The sequence below is a fragment of the Rhineura floridana genome, chromosome 12 (assembly GCF_030035675.1).
Source record: "Rhineura floridana isolate rRhiFlo1 chromosome 12, rRhiFlo1.hap2, whole genome shotgun sequence".
In the NCBI taxonomy this organism is placed as follows: domain Eukaryota; kingdom Metazoa; phylum Chordata; class Lepidosauria; order Squamata; family Rhineuridae; genus Rhineura; species Rhineura floridana.
Genome location: NC_084491.1, coordinates 21169424 through 21182972, shown reverse-complemented (window position 1 = coordinate 21182972; position 13549 = coordinate 21169424). Strand labels below are relative to the sequence as shown.

The following is a 13549-nucleotide window of genomic DNA, read 5'->3' as shown; positions in this document are numbered from 1 at the left end:
CCCATCAGCCTCAGCCAGCATTGCCAATGGTCAGGAAAGATGGGAGTTGTGGTCCAACAACATCTGGAGGTACACTGGTTGGGAAAGGCTGCTCTAACCACTACACCACATGATTTGGAGACAACTTTAGTACTCAGGGTGGATGTTCTTTGTCTAGAGATTGGCAGAGCACGTCATGCTGATCTTATTGGATTTCTATTTAAACTGCAGTAAAAAGACAATAATGCTGGGAAAACCAGAAGGGAGTAGAAAAAGAGGAAGCCCAAAGAAGCGATGGATTGATTCCATAAAGGAAGCCAGACCTGAACTTACAAGATCTGAACAGGGTGGTTCATGACAGATGCTCTTGGTGGTCACTGATTCATAGGGTTGCCATAAGTCGCAATTGACTTGAAGGCACATAACAATTATTTTTAAATTTGCATCTAGAAGTCAGCTCCCCCCCCCTTTTCTGGGTGATATGTTTCCTCTTTTAAGAGTTTGGCCACCCTCCTACTGATTCTGGTCTAAAATCTACCCACTAAACTTCACTGCCTTTCTGCACCAGCCTCCCCCCCCCCGTCGCCCTCCAGATGCTTTGGACTACAACCCCCATCAGCCCCAGCGACTGAGTTATAATCTTCCAAGCCATCTGGAGGGCAACCTGTAGCCCTCCTACACCTTGCAGGGCTACATGTCTACTTTATCTTCCGTGCTAAGTCTTGTGGATAGGTGCGGCTTGTTAAACTGTAAGAGAGGGATTCAGTCATTCTCGCAGACACATAAAAAAACAAGATCAGCCTTGCGCACGCGCGTGTGTGAGTGAGGGGGCGTGTGGTAGAAGATTCCATTAAAAAAAAACCCAAACTAAAACAGCGCCAGCTCTCTCGCGCCCTCTGTTGGAGGCAGCGCCGGAACTGCAGGGCCAGGTGGTGAGTGACACGACGGGGCGTGGTGGAAACTTTAAAGCGGCGAAGGGTGATGGCGTCACGGGAGCGACTACGCGGAATTCATGACTGCTGCTGCAGGAGGAGCAGGTGGTGTCGGTGAGTGCAAGAGCGGCTGTCTTGGGTGTCCTTCTTCCCCGGCCGGCCTTCTTTATTTTTCTCCTTCCTCTCCCACGAAGGCAGTGCCTCCTTCCCCCGATAAGGCTCCACGCCTCTTTCCCAGTTATAGGGAGTCGACCCTCAGGTTTCCCTATGTTCTTCATCTGCCATGCTTACTGCCCACGACGTCGCTCCAGCCAGGCCTCTGCGCTTTACTTTATTTGGAGCCAGGATTTCCTCGCGTGCGCCCCCCCCGTCCTTCCCAGCTCCTCTTGTAGAGGTGGCGGCACTTTCCTCAGTAGCCTCAGTTATGGGATATCCCAAGTCATTATTATTACATGTATTATTATTATTATTATTAAATTTATATCCCGCCCTTCCTCCTAGAAGGAGCCCAGGGTGGCAAACAAAAACACTAAAAACTCTCTAGAAGTACTAACCAGACCTGACCTTGCTTAGCTTCCGAGATCAGACGAGATCAGGCGTGTTCAAGGTTGTATGGCTGTAGACTCTAAAACATCTTAGAAACAAAACATCTTTTTAAAAAAAGCTTTAAAAACATTTTCAAAAGTAATTCCAACACAGACACACCACCTTCATGACTTCAAGGTCTCTGCTTAAAAGTTTTGTTGAAAGAGGAAGGGCTTCAGTAGGTGCCAAAAAGATAACAGAGATGCTGCCTGTCCAATATTTAAGCGGAGGAATTCCAAAGGGTTGGTGTGTTTGCCCACTTTCCAGATCCCTCTTCCTCCTTGCATGCTCAGAGCTATATGCATGGTGTGCCCCTCACTTTATTGTGCACATTTCTACACTGCCTTCGAGCTATAAAATAATACCATGCAGTAAAATCCAAAGAAATCAAGGAAGGTGGAGCTACCAGAAAAAAACTGCATGGATTATAATAACAGGTTTTTTTAAAAAAAAAAATCCAGAACTCAAAAACTTTTGAAAGCCTGGGAGACTTTTTAAAAAGGCATTTCAAGATGCCACAAACAGTACTAGATTAGCCATTAGGTACTATAGCCATAGGAGAGAGCTTGCTGGGGGAATTTTCCCCTCCTTTTGTCCAATTCTCACTGCTCCGTTCTGCACATGTTTACTTGGAAGTAAGTCTCATGGTGTTCAGTGGGACTTACACTATCCAACAAATACTCAAATAGGTATGCCTACGGCTATGTTGCCCACAGTGTTTAGAGATCTGGGCTTAGCACACCTACTACCAAATCTCATGAGAATCATAACTTGCAGTTATTTTTCTTCTCCTCTGGTGAGAGGTGGGAAATTTAGGGTCTGTGGAAGTGAAAGGAATGTTATTGATGCATGAAGCATTATGAAGTGTTTGGCTGCTTTTCTCAGGAGCTATTTTTCTTGATTTATGGATTTGTTGCCATGTGTACATGCTCTAAAACATATTTCCCCTGGGTAGAGTTGCCCTCCAGGGGCCATCACCCTGAAATGTCAGCAGGCTGGGTTGGAACTCTGTTGCATCACCACACATCCCTCCACAGCAGTGTTGGGGAATCTGTGACTCTTCAGGTATTGTTGGACTCCAGCTCCCGTAAGCCCCATCCAGCAGTCAGGGATGATGGAAGTTGTAGTCCGGCCACATCTGGAAGGCCACTGGTTCCCTGTCTCTGCTCTACAGGTTGCACACCCTTTCCTGTCTTCTCCACTTCCTAGTCAAAACCATCTCTTGTTCTTGTGAATTGTCACCTCTCAAGTGAGTGACTTTCACAAGCTGCATCTCAGAAATTGCAAGCTTCCTGGGCATAAAACTTGCAGGGTTATGTGCAGACTTTTGAAGTCATGTAATGGGATGCCAGAATTCTCTTCTCTTGGCTTTCTAAAGAGGAAATAGTTTTTACTGTGGCACACAGGCAATCCTAGGAGTGAGTCATGTAGCTCCCACCCTGCTATCCTCCTGAACAAATAGCTAAGGTGTTTTCTCCAGCTCTTATCTCGGTGAGAAGAGAACAGCAGTTAAAGTGCTTTAAGGGATTTGATGAAGTGATTGTGGGCTCTCTGACAGATTGCCTTGCTTTGCCTAACAGTGTGCGGCTTGGCCGATACGTGGAAGTAATTGAGCTGCTTCTGTGTAGGCTAGGGTTTAGCCCAAGGGCCGCATTCCCTTCTGGAGAACCTTCTGAGGGCTTCATGCCGTGGTGGGTGAGACCAGAGGCAAAAGCAGGCGGAGCAACACATGTAAATTTTACCTTTACATGGTAGGCTCGTTTCTATATACACTCCTCTTTAACATTCAACCATGAATAATAATAATCCAGGCGTTGGAAGAGTTGAGGGACACATTCCAGTCAGGTGGAAAAACACTTGAGGAGGGTATCAAATAGGGCTGGTGGGGAGGGGGATGGCCTGCAGAGAGTCTTGAGGGCCAGATAGAGTGGATGGCTGCATTTGGATCCTGGGCTTCCCACCCCTGGCGAAGGTATTTATGTGTTGTGGCTGCTTGCCTCTGGTGGCACACTCATTTCTGGAACCGGGTCCATCTCTTTCCCCAGATATCAAATAGATGTGAGAAATTTGGACTCAATCCGCTGTGAACTTCTCCTGTGCCCAATGAATGGTGCATGGACATGGTGCTTTTGCACAATTCCTACTCATTTCAACAGGGCCTCCTCTTTAGGGGCAGACAGAGAACTTTTCTCTGGTGGCTTCATGGTGAAGTGGAGTCATCCAGGATGGAGCCCAGGGATCCTGCCTGAAGGCTGCAATCCTAACCCCACTTACCTAGAAGAAAGCTACATATAATTCAGTAGGACTTGCTTCTGGGTGGACATGTAAACACTTTAAGAGCAATAGTGCTTCTTGCTTCAGTGGCAGGTCAGAGGGGAAAGTCAACTGCAGGGCTGGGATGGGAGAAGAGGAGAAGGAGCAAAGCAGAAGACATAGCTACATCCCTTTTTTGTGTGGATGTGGTTCTCTTACAGCCAGACTCTGTAAGGAGAAGACCCATAGCTCAGTGGTAAAGCATCTGTTTTGCATGCAAAAGGTCCCAGTTTCCATCCCTGGCATCTTCAGGTAGAGCTGGGAGAGAATCCTCTCTGAAATCTTGGTGAGCTTCTGCCTGTTAGTGTAAGCAATACTGAGCTAGATGGACCAATGGTCTAACTCAGTATAAGGCAGCGTCCTGTGTTCCAGGGGTAGCCCTCAGATGCCAGGCATCTGTCATCTGCAGAAGAGCGATTTACACTGCTACAGTGGAGCGGAGGAAAAAAGGAGAGAAAAGGTGAATCTCCAGCTTGTTGTTGTTATGTGCCTTTAAGTCAATTTCGACTTACCGCAACCCTGTGAATCAGCAACCTCCAATAACATCTGTTATAAACCACCCTGTCAGATCTTGTAAGTTCAGGTCTGTGGCTTCCTTTATGGAATCACTCCTTCTCTTGTTTGGTCTTCCTCTTTTTCTACTCGCTTCAGTATTTGTTCTAACACCCAATTATTTGTCTTTTTCACAGTCCATGGTATCTGCAACACCACATTTCAACTGAGTTGATTTTTCTCTTATCCACTTTTGTCACTGTCCAACTTTCACATCCATACATAGAGATTGGGAATACCATGGTCTGACTGATCCTGACTTTAGTGTTCAGTGATACATCTTTGCATTTGAGGACCTTTTTCTAGTTCTCTCATAGCTGCCCTCCCCAGTCCTAGTCTTCTTCTGATTTCTTGACTATTGTCTCCATTTTGGTTAATGACCGTGCCAAGGTATTAATCATTGACAAGTTCAATGTCCTCATTGTCAACTTTAAAGTTACATAAATCTTCTGTTGACATTACTTTAGACTTTTTGACATTCAGCTGTAGTCCTGCTTTTGTGCTTTCCTCTTTAACTTTCATCAGCATTCGTTTCAAATCATTACTGGTTTCTGCTAGTAGTATGGTATCGTCTGCATATCTTAATGTTGTTTCCCAATGTTTTTTAATTAATGGCTGTTAGTTGGGGTTGTTCAACTGATTAAAGAAACATTAGGTATTAATTCTGTGAGTTTTGGCAGTTAATTACATTTACCTAAACATGAACATGGACAAGACAATATTTTTTTAAAAAAACATAGGTTTATGTGCATGTGTTATATACATGTGCATAGAAGAACATCAGCTTTTACATGAGAGAGAAGTTTGAATGCCCCTTAAGATGGATCTTGTCATTTGCATTTAAAAATAACTTCTTTAAGAAAAAACTGCCGCAGGTTTATTGTGGGAAGCTCTTTTGGTTGTGTAAAAGTTCTTTGTTGTTCAGTTAACCTAACTGATTTAAACATTGCAACCCTTACTATAATAAGAATTATGGGTGTATTTTAGTTGAAGTTGCACAAAAGGGTGTATAAGCTTTTAAGGCTCTTTTATCCCTCTTGTTTCTTGCTTCCCCTGAACATTATGGCTTCTAGTATGTTGGAAGCTCTGGTGGGAGTGCTTGAAAGATGTCCAAGGGTCCAAGGTCTGAAGCCTCCTTCCCAGTAAACTTGGCAAAGTTGACATATCTGCAAATGACTGTCTATTGCGCATCATTCTGTTTTTGGTAGCTGTTCGGGAGGAGGGGCATGATTATGATCTAAATCAGCCTTCCCCAAATTTGGGTCCTGAGATATTGTCAGACTACAACCCCCATCATCCTCTGTCAGCGTGGCCAACAGCTGGGGATGATTGTGTGCGCGTGTAGTCCCGCAGGGTCTGAGGACCCGAAGCTGGAGAAGGCTGCTCAAAAACCTTATGCCCGGCTGTTGAAAGCCCTGTTTTCTAGCTTGTGCGATTTCATCAGGTGCTGCCCCCTTGTTGTGAAGTTTATTTCTGCGGTCATGAGACCTAGATGCTTGCCTTGACAATAAAAAGCAGCCGAGATTCTCAAGATATGGAACCTGAAGCAGGGAATCATAAGACAAATTTGGCAAAATGGATTCTCAGTGTTCCGAGGCTGTATAAAGCACTGAGTGTTTGGGGCCAACAGGAGACACTAGCCAGTTCCTTTGTACTCTGTGAGCTTCCGAGAGGACATCTGGCCTGTGATGGAGCGGGGGGAATTGGACAAGGTGAACCATGATGAGATCGAGCTAGGGCATTCTTTAACCACGTAATATATAATACTTTACCCTAAGGCAGGACATCCTGTCCCCAGAGCTTCAGAATAATGGGCTGAGTGTCGCACACTGCTCCAAAGTACTCCAGGACTAATTGTTCTGTTCTTATCTCTGTGGTTTTCCCTCCCCGCCTTTCTCCCTCTTTCCTAGGTTACACTCTCAGGGATGACTCAGCTGGGTGCTGTAGCAGCTCTTGCTGCCAGCCTGATGGCAGCTGCTCTCTTCTGTGCAATACACAAGATCGAAGAAGGGCACATTGCCGTTTATTACAGGTACGTGCATGCTTGGAGGGAGCTCTGCTTTCTATGTAGGTGTGTGTCAGTTACTACAGCCCTCCAGATTATGGTTTGCAGGATCAGGAAAAAAAGAAAAGACAGGCTCAAGAGAGTTCCCTCTTCCATACAGCTTCCCTTCTTGTTTAGCATTATTTCCATGATAAGCGAATCGTATAGCTTACAGAAAGGGTCATATGTCAGTGGTAGAACTTTGCTTGCAGAAGGTCCCAAGTTCAATCTCTGGCATCTCCGGGTAACATGAAACCCCTGGAAAGGTGCTGTCAGTCAGTGTAGACAATGCTGAACTAGATGGACTGTAGTCTGATGTGGTATAAGGCAGCTTCCTATGTTCCTCTTTCCTAGTGCTTGCCCTGCAAAACAGAACTAGAAACCCACTTCCAACCCATAGTTTCTTTTAGGGCAAGCACCAACCCATGGCTTGTTGACCTGGGTGTTGCAACAAACTGTGGATCTTTATTTAAAATATACACAGATTGGTTTTTGGTGTCAGTCTCTCTCAAGGTGGCTTCAAACATAATGTAAATTCACAATGTAAAATCAATGTGTTTAAAACCATAAAAATGCAATTGATGAAAATAACCAACAATAATACAGCCTTCAATCCAGAACTACCATGTAAATCAGGTGAATAATTATAAACTAGAGTAGTACTATGTATGCAGCAGTCCAGTGAAATCCTCATTCAAGAAGAGAAGGCATTTATTTATTTATTTAGTCCATTTATATACTGCTTATATTTAAATAAAACGCTAAGCGGTGTACAAGTCCAAACATCTTAAAACAACAACTACAAAAAACAATAAAATACAGCTAACTGAACAAAACATCCTCTTTGGTATCAATGTAATATAAACATTGCATATAAAACTAAGTACAAGAAATACAAGAAAAAAACATAATAGACATAATAGACTAAACAAAATATTCCCTATGTTTCAAGGAAAAACAAACATGCTAAAACAAGCTTATTTTAAAACATAATAAATTGAACAAATCAGATTTCTTAATCACAGTATAATAAAAAACAAAACAGTTAAAACAACCGGCCCCCATTATATCAGAATTTTGTTTTACTACCGTTGGGGGGGAAAAATCATTTAATTTACTCAAACACACCCTTACAAAATCAGCACATGCATATTTAAACATATCAACCTTCTAAACCAACACACTCACACTTACCTCAAATCACACTCTATAAGCACACACATAATTCAGCCGCACATCCTAAAAGTGGCATACTCACATGTACACCCGTGACAACCACTCAAATCTACATACAGCCAAATAATGCACACATATAAGTACAACATTCATACCAAACATTCCCCCTTGCCTCTCACTCAAGGGGGCAGAAACTATGGCCACCAGGCACTCACCCTGGGGGTACAGAAACCACTTTTCCCGACATAGAGTAGACAATGACACTTCCTCATCTCTCAACTGAGGAACAAAAACCATTCAAATCTCAAATATTCACCCTAAAGAAGGGCAGGCTTTCATTCACAATAGCTCATTGGCTTGCCTTCTCTCTCCAGCGCTTGCAGCTGGATTTTTCTTGGCGGGCGATGGATTCCAGACCCCAAGACAACTCCAAGTGCGATGCTAAGTACACACTTAGTGTCACACTTTGCGCGATGCCGAGGCATGCGCTGAGGTGCTGCCTCAAGCAGCCCCTCCCCTTTATATACCTGGAGCAGGAGAAAAGAATATGGCAGAATTGCGGGCAAATGGCAACAGCTGCAGCAGCGCACAGAGTCCTTCCAAACACACACACCATTTGTTAAAAAAAAAAATTAGTTGGAGGAGGCAGCAGAACGCAATTCTGAATATTTGTCTTAAAAGCTAAGGGTACTTTAGGACTCCAAATCTGTGTATCCCCATCTATGTTTTCCTGTGACTGTTTATACATTTTCTTGTCTGTACCGATATGTCTCTAATTTTGTGATAGGCATCAACTTTTTTTTACAATAAAACCAATATAGCTAGAAGTACTGGGCTGTATCCAGTTAAGTTCTAATCAGAGTATAGCTAGTGAAATTAATGGGCCTAAGTTGTGTATTATTATTTAACAAAGTTTATATACTGTTTGACTCTAAAGACCTATGTGGTTTATAAAAAAGACCTTTAACGTTATCGATAAAACTGTTAAAAAACTAGTAACTATAAACAAATTTAAAACAATTAAAGCAGCTACTAACTGAAAAGATTACTTGTTTCTTTTCTATGAAAAGTAAACTATCTTGTGTCTAGATAGATTTGCCTAGATAGATTTGCCTTCACAAAACAAGTTTTAAGCAGGCGCCGAAAGGGATACAGTGAAGGCTCCTGCCTGATGTCAGTAGGCAAGGAGATCCAAGGAGTAGGTGCTGTCATTCTAAAAGAACAATTGCTTGCAAGTGTAGAATGAGTATTATGTGGCACCTGTAACAGTGTCTGTCCCACAGAGCAAAGTTAGTCATGTCCATTAATTTCAATGGATCTACCTTGGGTATGGCTGACATTAGGTACAATCCAGTGAGTCCTGCAGTTCTGAGAACTTGTATGTAGTAAAGTAACGTTCATTTTGTACTCAAGATGCCAAGATGCTAGTGGGATGTGATAGTCATTCAGGTTCCCCCATCCACCCCAGTGGGAGTCAGTATGCCACCCTTCAACATAAATATTCTCCAAGCGGCTTGCATCCGTTAAACAGAACAAGAAAACATTCAAAAAGTAGCAATTGAAAGGGTGGATAATATTAGCAGCAAGAGTTTTTTGAAAAAAACTGGGAAAATAAAAAGGTCTTTGGCTGGCACTGAAAAGACAGCATAGTGGGTACGAGGAAAGCCTCTTAAGGAGTGAAATCCTTATGCGGGGTGCCACAACTGAGAAGGTTCTCCCCTCAATTAAAGCTTCATCTCTAACCAGCAGCATCCAGAGGATGTTATAATTGTTAACTGTGTGTGTTAATTGCCTCCATTGGCAATCCTGGTGCATGGGCAGACTGATGTGGAGTTATATGGAGCCCATGGAGGGCTTTACAAGCAGCACCAGCACTTTGAATTGTGCTTGGGAACCAAGAAGCGACTAGTGAAGATGTTTAAGAGATGTTTCCATTGACTGGTGTCGGTCAACTGGGTTTGAAACCAGGTGGAGTTTCCAAATTTTTGTGAAAGGCAGACCCATGGTTGTAGCTGTTAACCGTATGTTAATCTATAATATGATGAAATGTTGTTCATATTCATTAGACTCTAATCTGCCTCTCCTTATCCATAGTTGAGAATTGTGTACATTATTCTACCATGTAGTTTTTCTGAGTATGAAGACGGAGATGAGGTGTGTGTGTGTGTGTGTGTGTGTGAGATAGAGATGTTTAAACTTGGCATACTAATGGCATCGCTCAGAGACATATAGGAGAATGTATGTTCATATTTATTTATATCCCTTCCTTCCAGTAGGAGACAAGGGCGGCAAACAAAAACACTAACAATACATTAAAATATTTTTAAAACAGACTTTAAAATATATGAAAACAAAACATATTTAGAAACATATTAAAACAAAGCATCTTTAAAACATCTTTTTTTTAAAAAAAGCTTTTAAAACATCTTAAAAAGCAATTCCAACACAGACGCAGACTGTATTGATTGCTGAGTTTAACCCTGCATTTCAGCCAAGATCGGCTCCCAAGACAGTTTACAACAAAGAAAACCCATCCCAAAGAAACAAAAAGCTTGGGCTAGGTTCACATGTAGGGTGGTCTCCTCTGGCCCCTGGTAGTTGATGACTAAACGCAGGTGCTTGGTCCTTTCTCCCAGAGGGAGGGGACAGGAGCTGTGGATGAGTTCAGGAAGTAGCCATAGCACAGGGGCAGAGCACATGTTTGGCATGCAGGAGGTCCCAAGCTCAGTCCTTTGCATCTTCAGCTAAAAAGATCAAGTAGCAGATAATGGGAAAGATCTCTGCCTGCGGCCCTGGGGATTTGCTGCCAGACAGAGCAGATACTAGGCTTGATGGAAAAATATTGTAGCTGCTTTCTGTGTTCAGAGTCTGGCTGATGGTAAAAACGGCAACTTCTATTGATCAAATGAGTACAGTTATTTGCATGTGCAAGCCGGAGAGGGAGGTGGGGGGCCAAGTTATAGGAAGTTTGGGCGGCAGGCGCTGGAAGGGTGCTGCTAGCAGACCACGCCGGAATAGGGGAACACGGGACAGATGCATTATATCCATCCCATGTTCCGGATCTGCTCAGAACCAGACGGAAACTGGGGGACGCAAGGTTCCTACCGACCTTCGACTGCTGTTATGTAATGCCAGGTCTGTGGCTCAGAAAACCTCGCTCATCCATGATATGATCTTGGATGGGCGCGCAGACCTGGCATGTATTACGGAGACTTGGCTGGACGAAGCCTCTGCTCCAATTCTAGAGGCCATGTGTCCGCCAGGTTTCCGTTACGCACAGCAGCCGAGGGTGGGAAGGCGGGGAGGGGGTGTGGCAGTCATCTATCGAGAGTCCTTGGTTTTTGCCAGACCTCCCCTCCATAGGACTCAATTTGTTGATTGTATGTACTGGAGGTTGGGCCCGAAGGGCAGTTTAGGGAACTTGCTGGTGTACCGCCCACCCTGCTGCATGGCAGATTCCCTGGCCGAGGTGCTGGAGGTGGTCTCGGCTGTATGGGCATTGTCCCCAGAGCTGTTAGTTCTGGGTGACTTTAACTTGCATGCCGAGGCCGCTCTCATAGGAGCCCCTCGGGATTTCCTGGAAACCATGGCTTCCTGGGAACTGTACCTAAGTAATACTGGGCCCACCCATGTAGCCGGTCATGCTCTCGACCTAGTATTTGTCCTGGGAGAGGAGAGAAGTGGTCTGAAGTTGGGAGTGATTCTTGCCACTCCTGTGTCATGGTCAGACCACTACCTGGTAAATATGGACTTCTCGTTGCCATGCCCCCTCCGCAGGGGTGAAGGACCTATTAAAATGGTCTGCCCCAGACGCCTGATGGATCCGGATGGATTCCTGACTGTGCTTGGGGAATTGGAACCTGCTGAAGGTCGCCTGGTCGAAACCCTGGTGAAGGAGTGGAACGTGGGGATCATCAGGGCATTAGACCGGGTGGCTCCGAAACGTCCTCTCCCCCGAATAGAACTCAGCTAGCACCATGGTATACACCGCGGTTGCGTAGTCTGAGACAGGAGGTGAGACGACTAGAGCGCCGGTGGCGGAAATCCCGCTCCGAAGATGTCCGGACACAGGTTAGAGCAGCAGTAGCTGCCTACCAAGTGGCAATAAAGGTAGGAAAGAAGGCTTTCTTTGCTGCCTCTATTGCGTCTGCGGAGTGCTGTCCCAGGAGGCTGTTCCAGGTGGTCCGAAGCCTGGTCGGTCCAGTTGCTCAGGAACCCTTGGAACAGTCAAAGGCCTCCTGTGACTTATTAGCAAAACACTTAGCCGATAAAATCGAACACTTACGGAGCTCGATCCTGTGCGCCGTGGACACAGTGGATGAACCAGAGTTGGCCAGTTGCATGCCGGTAAATTGGGATCGGTTTCGGCTTCTCCCTTCTGAGGAAGTGGACAAGGTGCTTTCATCTGTGAAGCCAACCACTTGTCTTACTGATCCTTGCCCTTCGTGGCTCCTTGTGAGCTGCAGAGAGAAATTGGGCGAGGGGATCAAAGCGGTGGTAAACGCATCCTTGAAAGAGGGTGTGATGCCATCAGCCTTCAAGGAGGCAATTGTAAAGCCCATCTTAAAGAAGCCCTCCTTGGATCCCCAAGTATTCGATAACTTCCGCCCAATTTCGAATCTACCATTTCTGGGCAAGGTCATTGAGCGAGTGGTGGCCAACCAGTTGTCAGCACACTTGGATGAAACGGATTATTTGGATCCATACCAATCGGGTTTCAGGACTGGTCACGGAACTGAAACAGCCTTGGTCGCTCTGGTAGATGATTTGAGGAGGGCATTAGATAGGGGAGAATCCACCTTTCTTGTCCTCCTCGATCTCTCAGCGGCTTTTGATACTGTCGACCACAGTATCCTTCTGCTTCGCCTGGAGGGATTGGGAATTGGAGGCACTGTATTACAGTGGTTCCATTCCTTTCTCTCAGACAGGTACCAACAGGTAGCGTTGGGGGAGGAGGTATCAGACCCTTGGCCTCTCAGTTGTGGTGTGCCACAGGGCTCTATCCTCTCTCCCATGCTATTTAATATCTATATGAAGCCGCTGGGGGCAATCATCAGGAGATTTGGGCTGCAGTGTCATCAATATGCGGATGACACTCAGCTCTATCTCTCGTTTAAATCTTCACCAGAGTTGGCTGTGGAGACCTTGTCCAAGTGCCTGGAATCCGTGAGTGGATGGATGGGAAGGAACAAGCTGAAGTTGAACCCTGATAAGACCGAGGTACTACTTGTGGGGGACAAGAGAAGGTTGGGCGACATTGACCTGAAGTTCAACGGGGTGAGTCTACCCCTAAAGGACCAGGTCCGCAGCCTTGGGGTTGTGCTTGATTCCAGGCTGTCCATGGAGGCTCAGATTTCGGCAGTGAGCCGGGCAGCCTGGTACCAACTACACCTCATACGAAGGCTGCAACCCTACCTTCCTGTTCACCAGCTCCCACTAGTGGTACATGCCCTGGTCACCTCTCGTTTGGACTCGTAATGCGCTCTACGTGGGGTTACCCTTGAAAACGGTCCAGAAATTACAACTGATACAAAATGCGGCGGCTCGACTACTTACGAATAGTCGCCGCCGAGATCACATCACACCAGTGTTGTTCGACCTACACTGGCTACCAGTTGTTTTCCGAGCCCAATTCAAGGTGTTGGTATTGACCTTTAAATCCCTACACGGTTTCGGCCCAGTTTATCTCACGGAGCGCCTTCAACGCCACCAATTATGCCGCCCGACAAGATCAGCCACACAGGGCCTTCTCTCAATCCCGCCAACAAAAACAGCCAGATTGGCGGGTACTAGAGAGAGGGCATTCTCAGTGGCGGCCCCCACTCTTTGGAACTCCCTCCCACAAGATCTCCGGCACGCCTCTTCCCTAAATGTGTTTCGGAAAGCCTTAAAGACCTGGCTCTTTCAGCAGGCCTTCGGGGTATCCGGGGAGGGTTAATTGTTATAACTGTAATGCCTCCTGCCCAGT

At 45.4% G+C, this 13549-nt stretch overlaps 1 protein-coding gene across 2 annotated transcripts in view; it reads left to right on the top strand.

The window, feature by feature from the left end:
* The first annotated feature begins 917 nt into the window (after positions 1-917).
* ERLIN2 (ER lipid raft associated 2) overlaps positions 918-13549 on the top strand; it is a 30683-nt gene continuing 18051 nt past the window's right edge. For both annotated transcript variants that reach the window (XM_061592477.1, XM_061592476.1), the window contains exons 1-2: positions 918-1025; positions 6272-6393. In XM_061592477.1, the coding sequence (XP_061448461.1) occupies positions 6287-6393 (107 nt within the window). In that variant the 5' untranslated portion in view covers positions 918-1025; positions 6272-6286. The remainder of the gene's footprint in view (positions 1026-6271; positions 6394-13549) is intronic.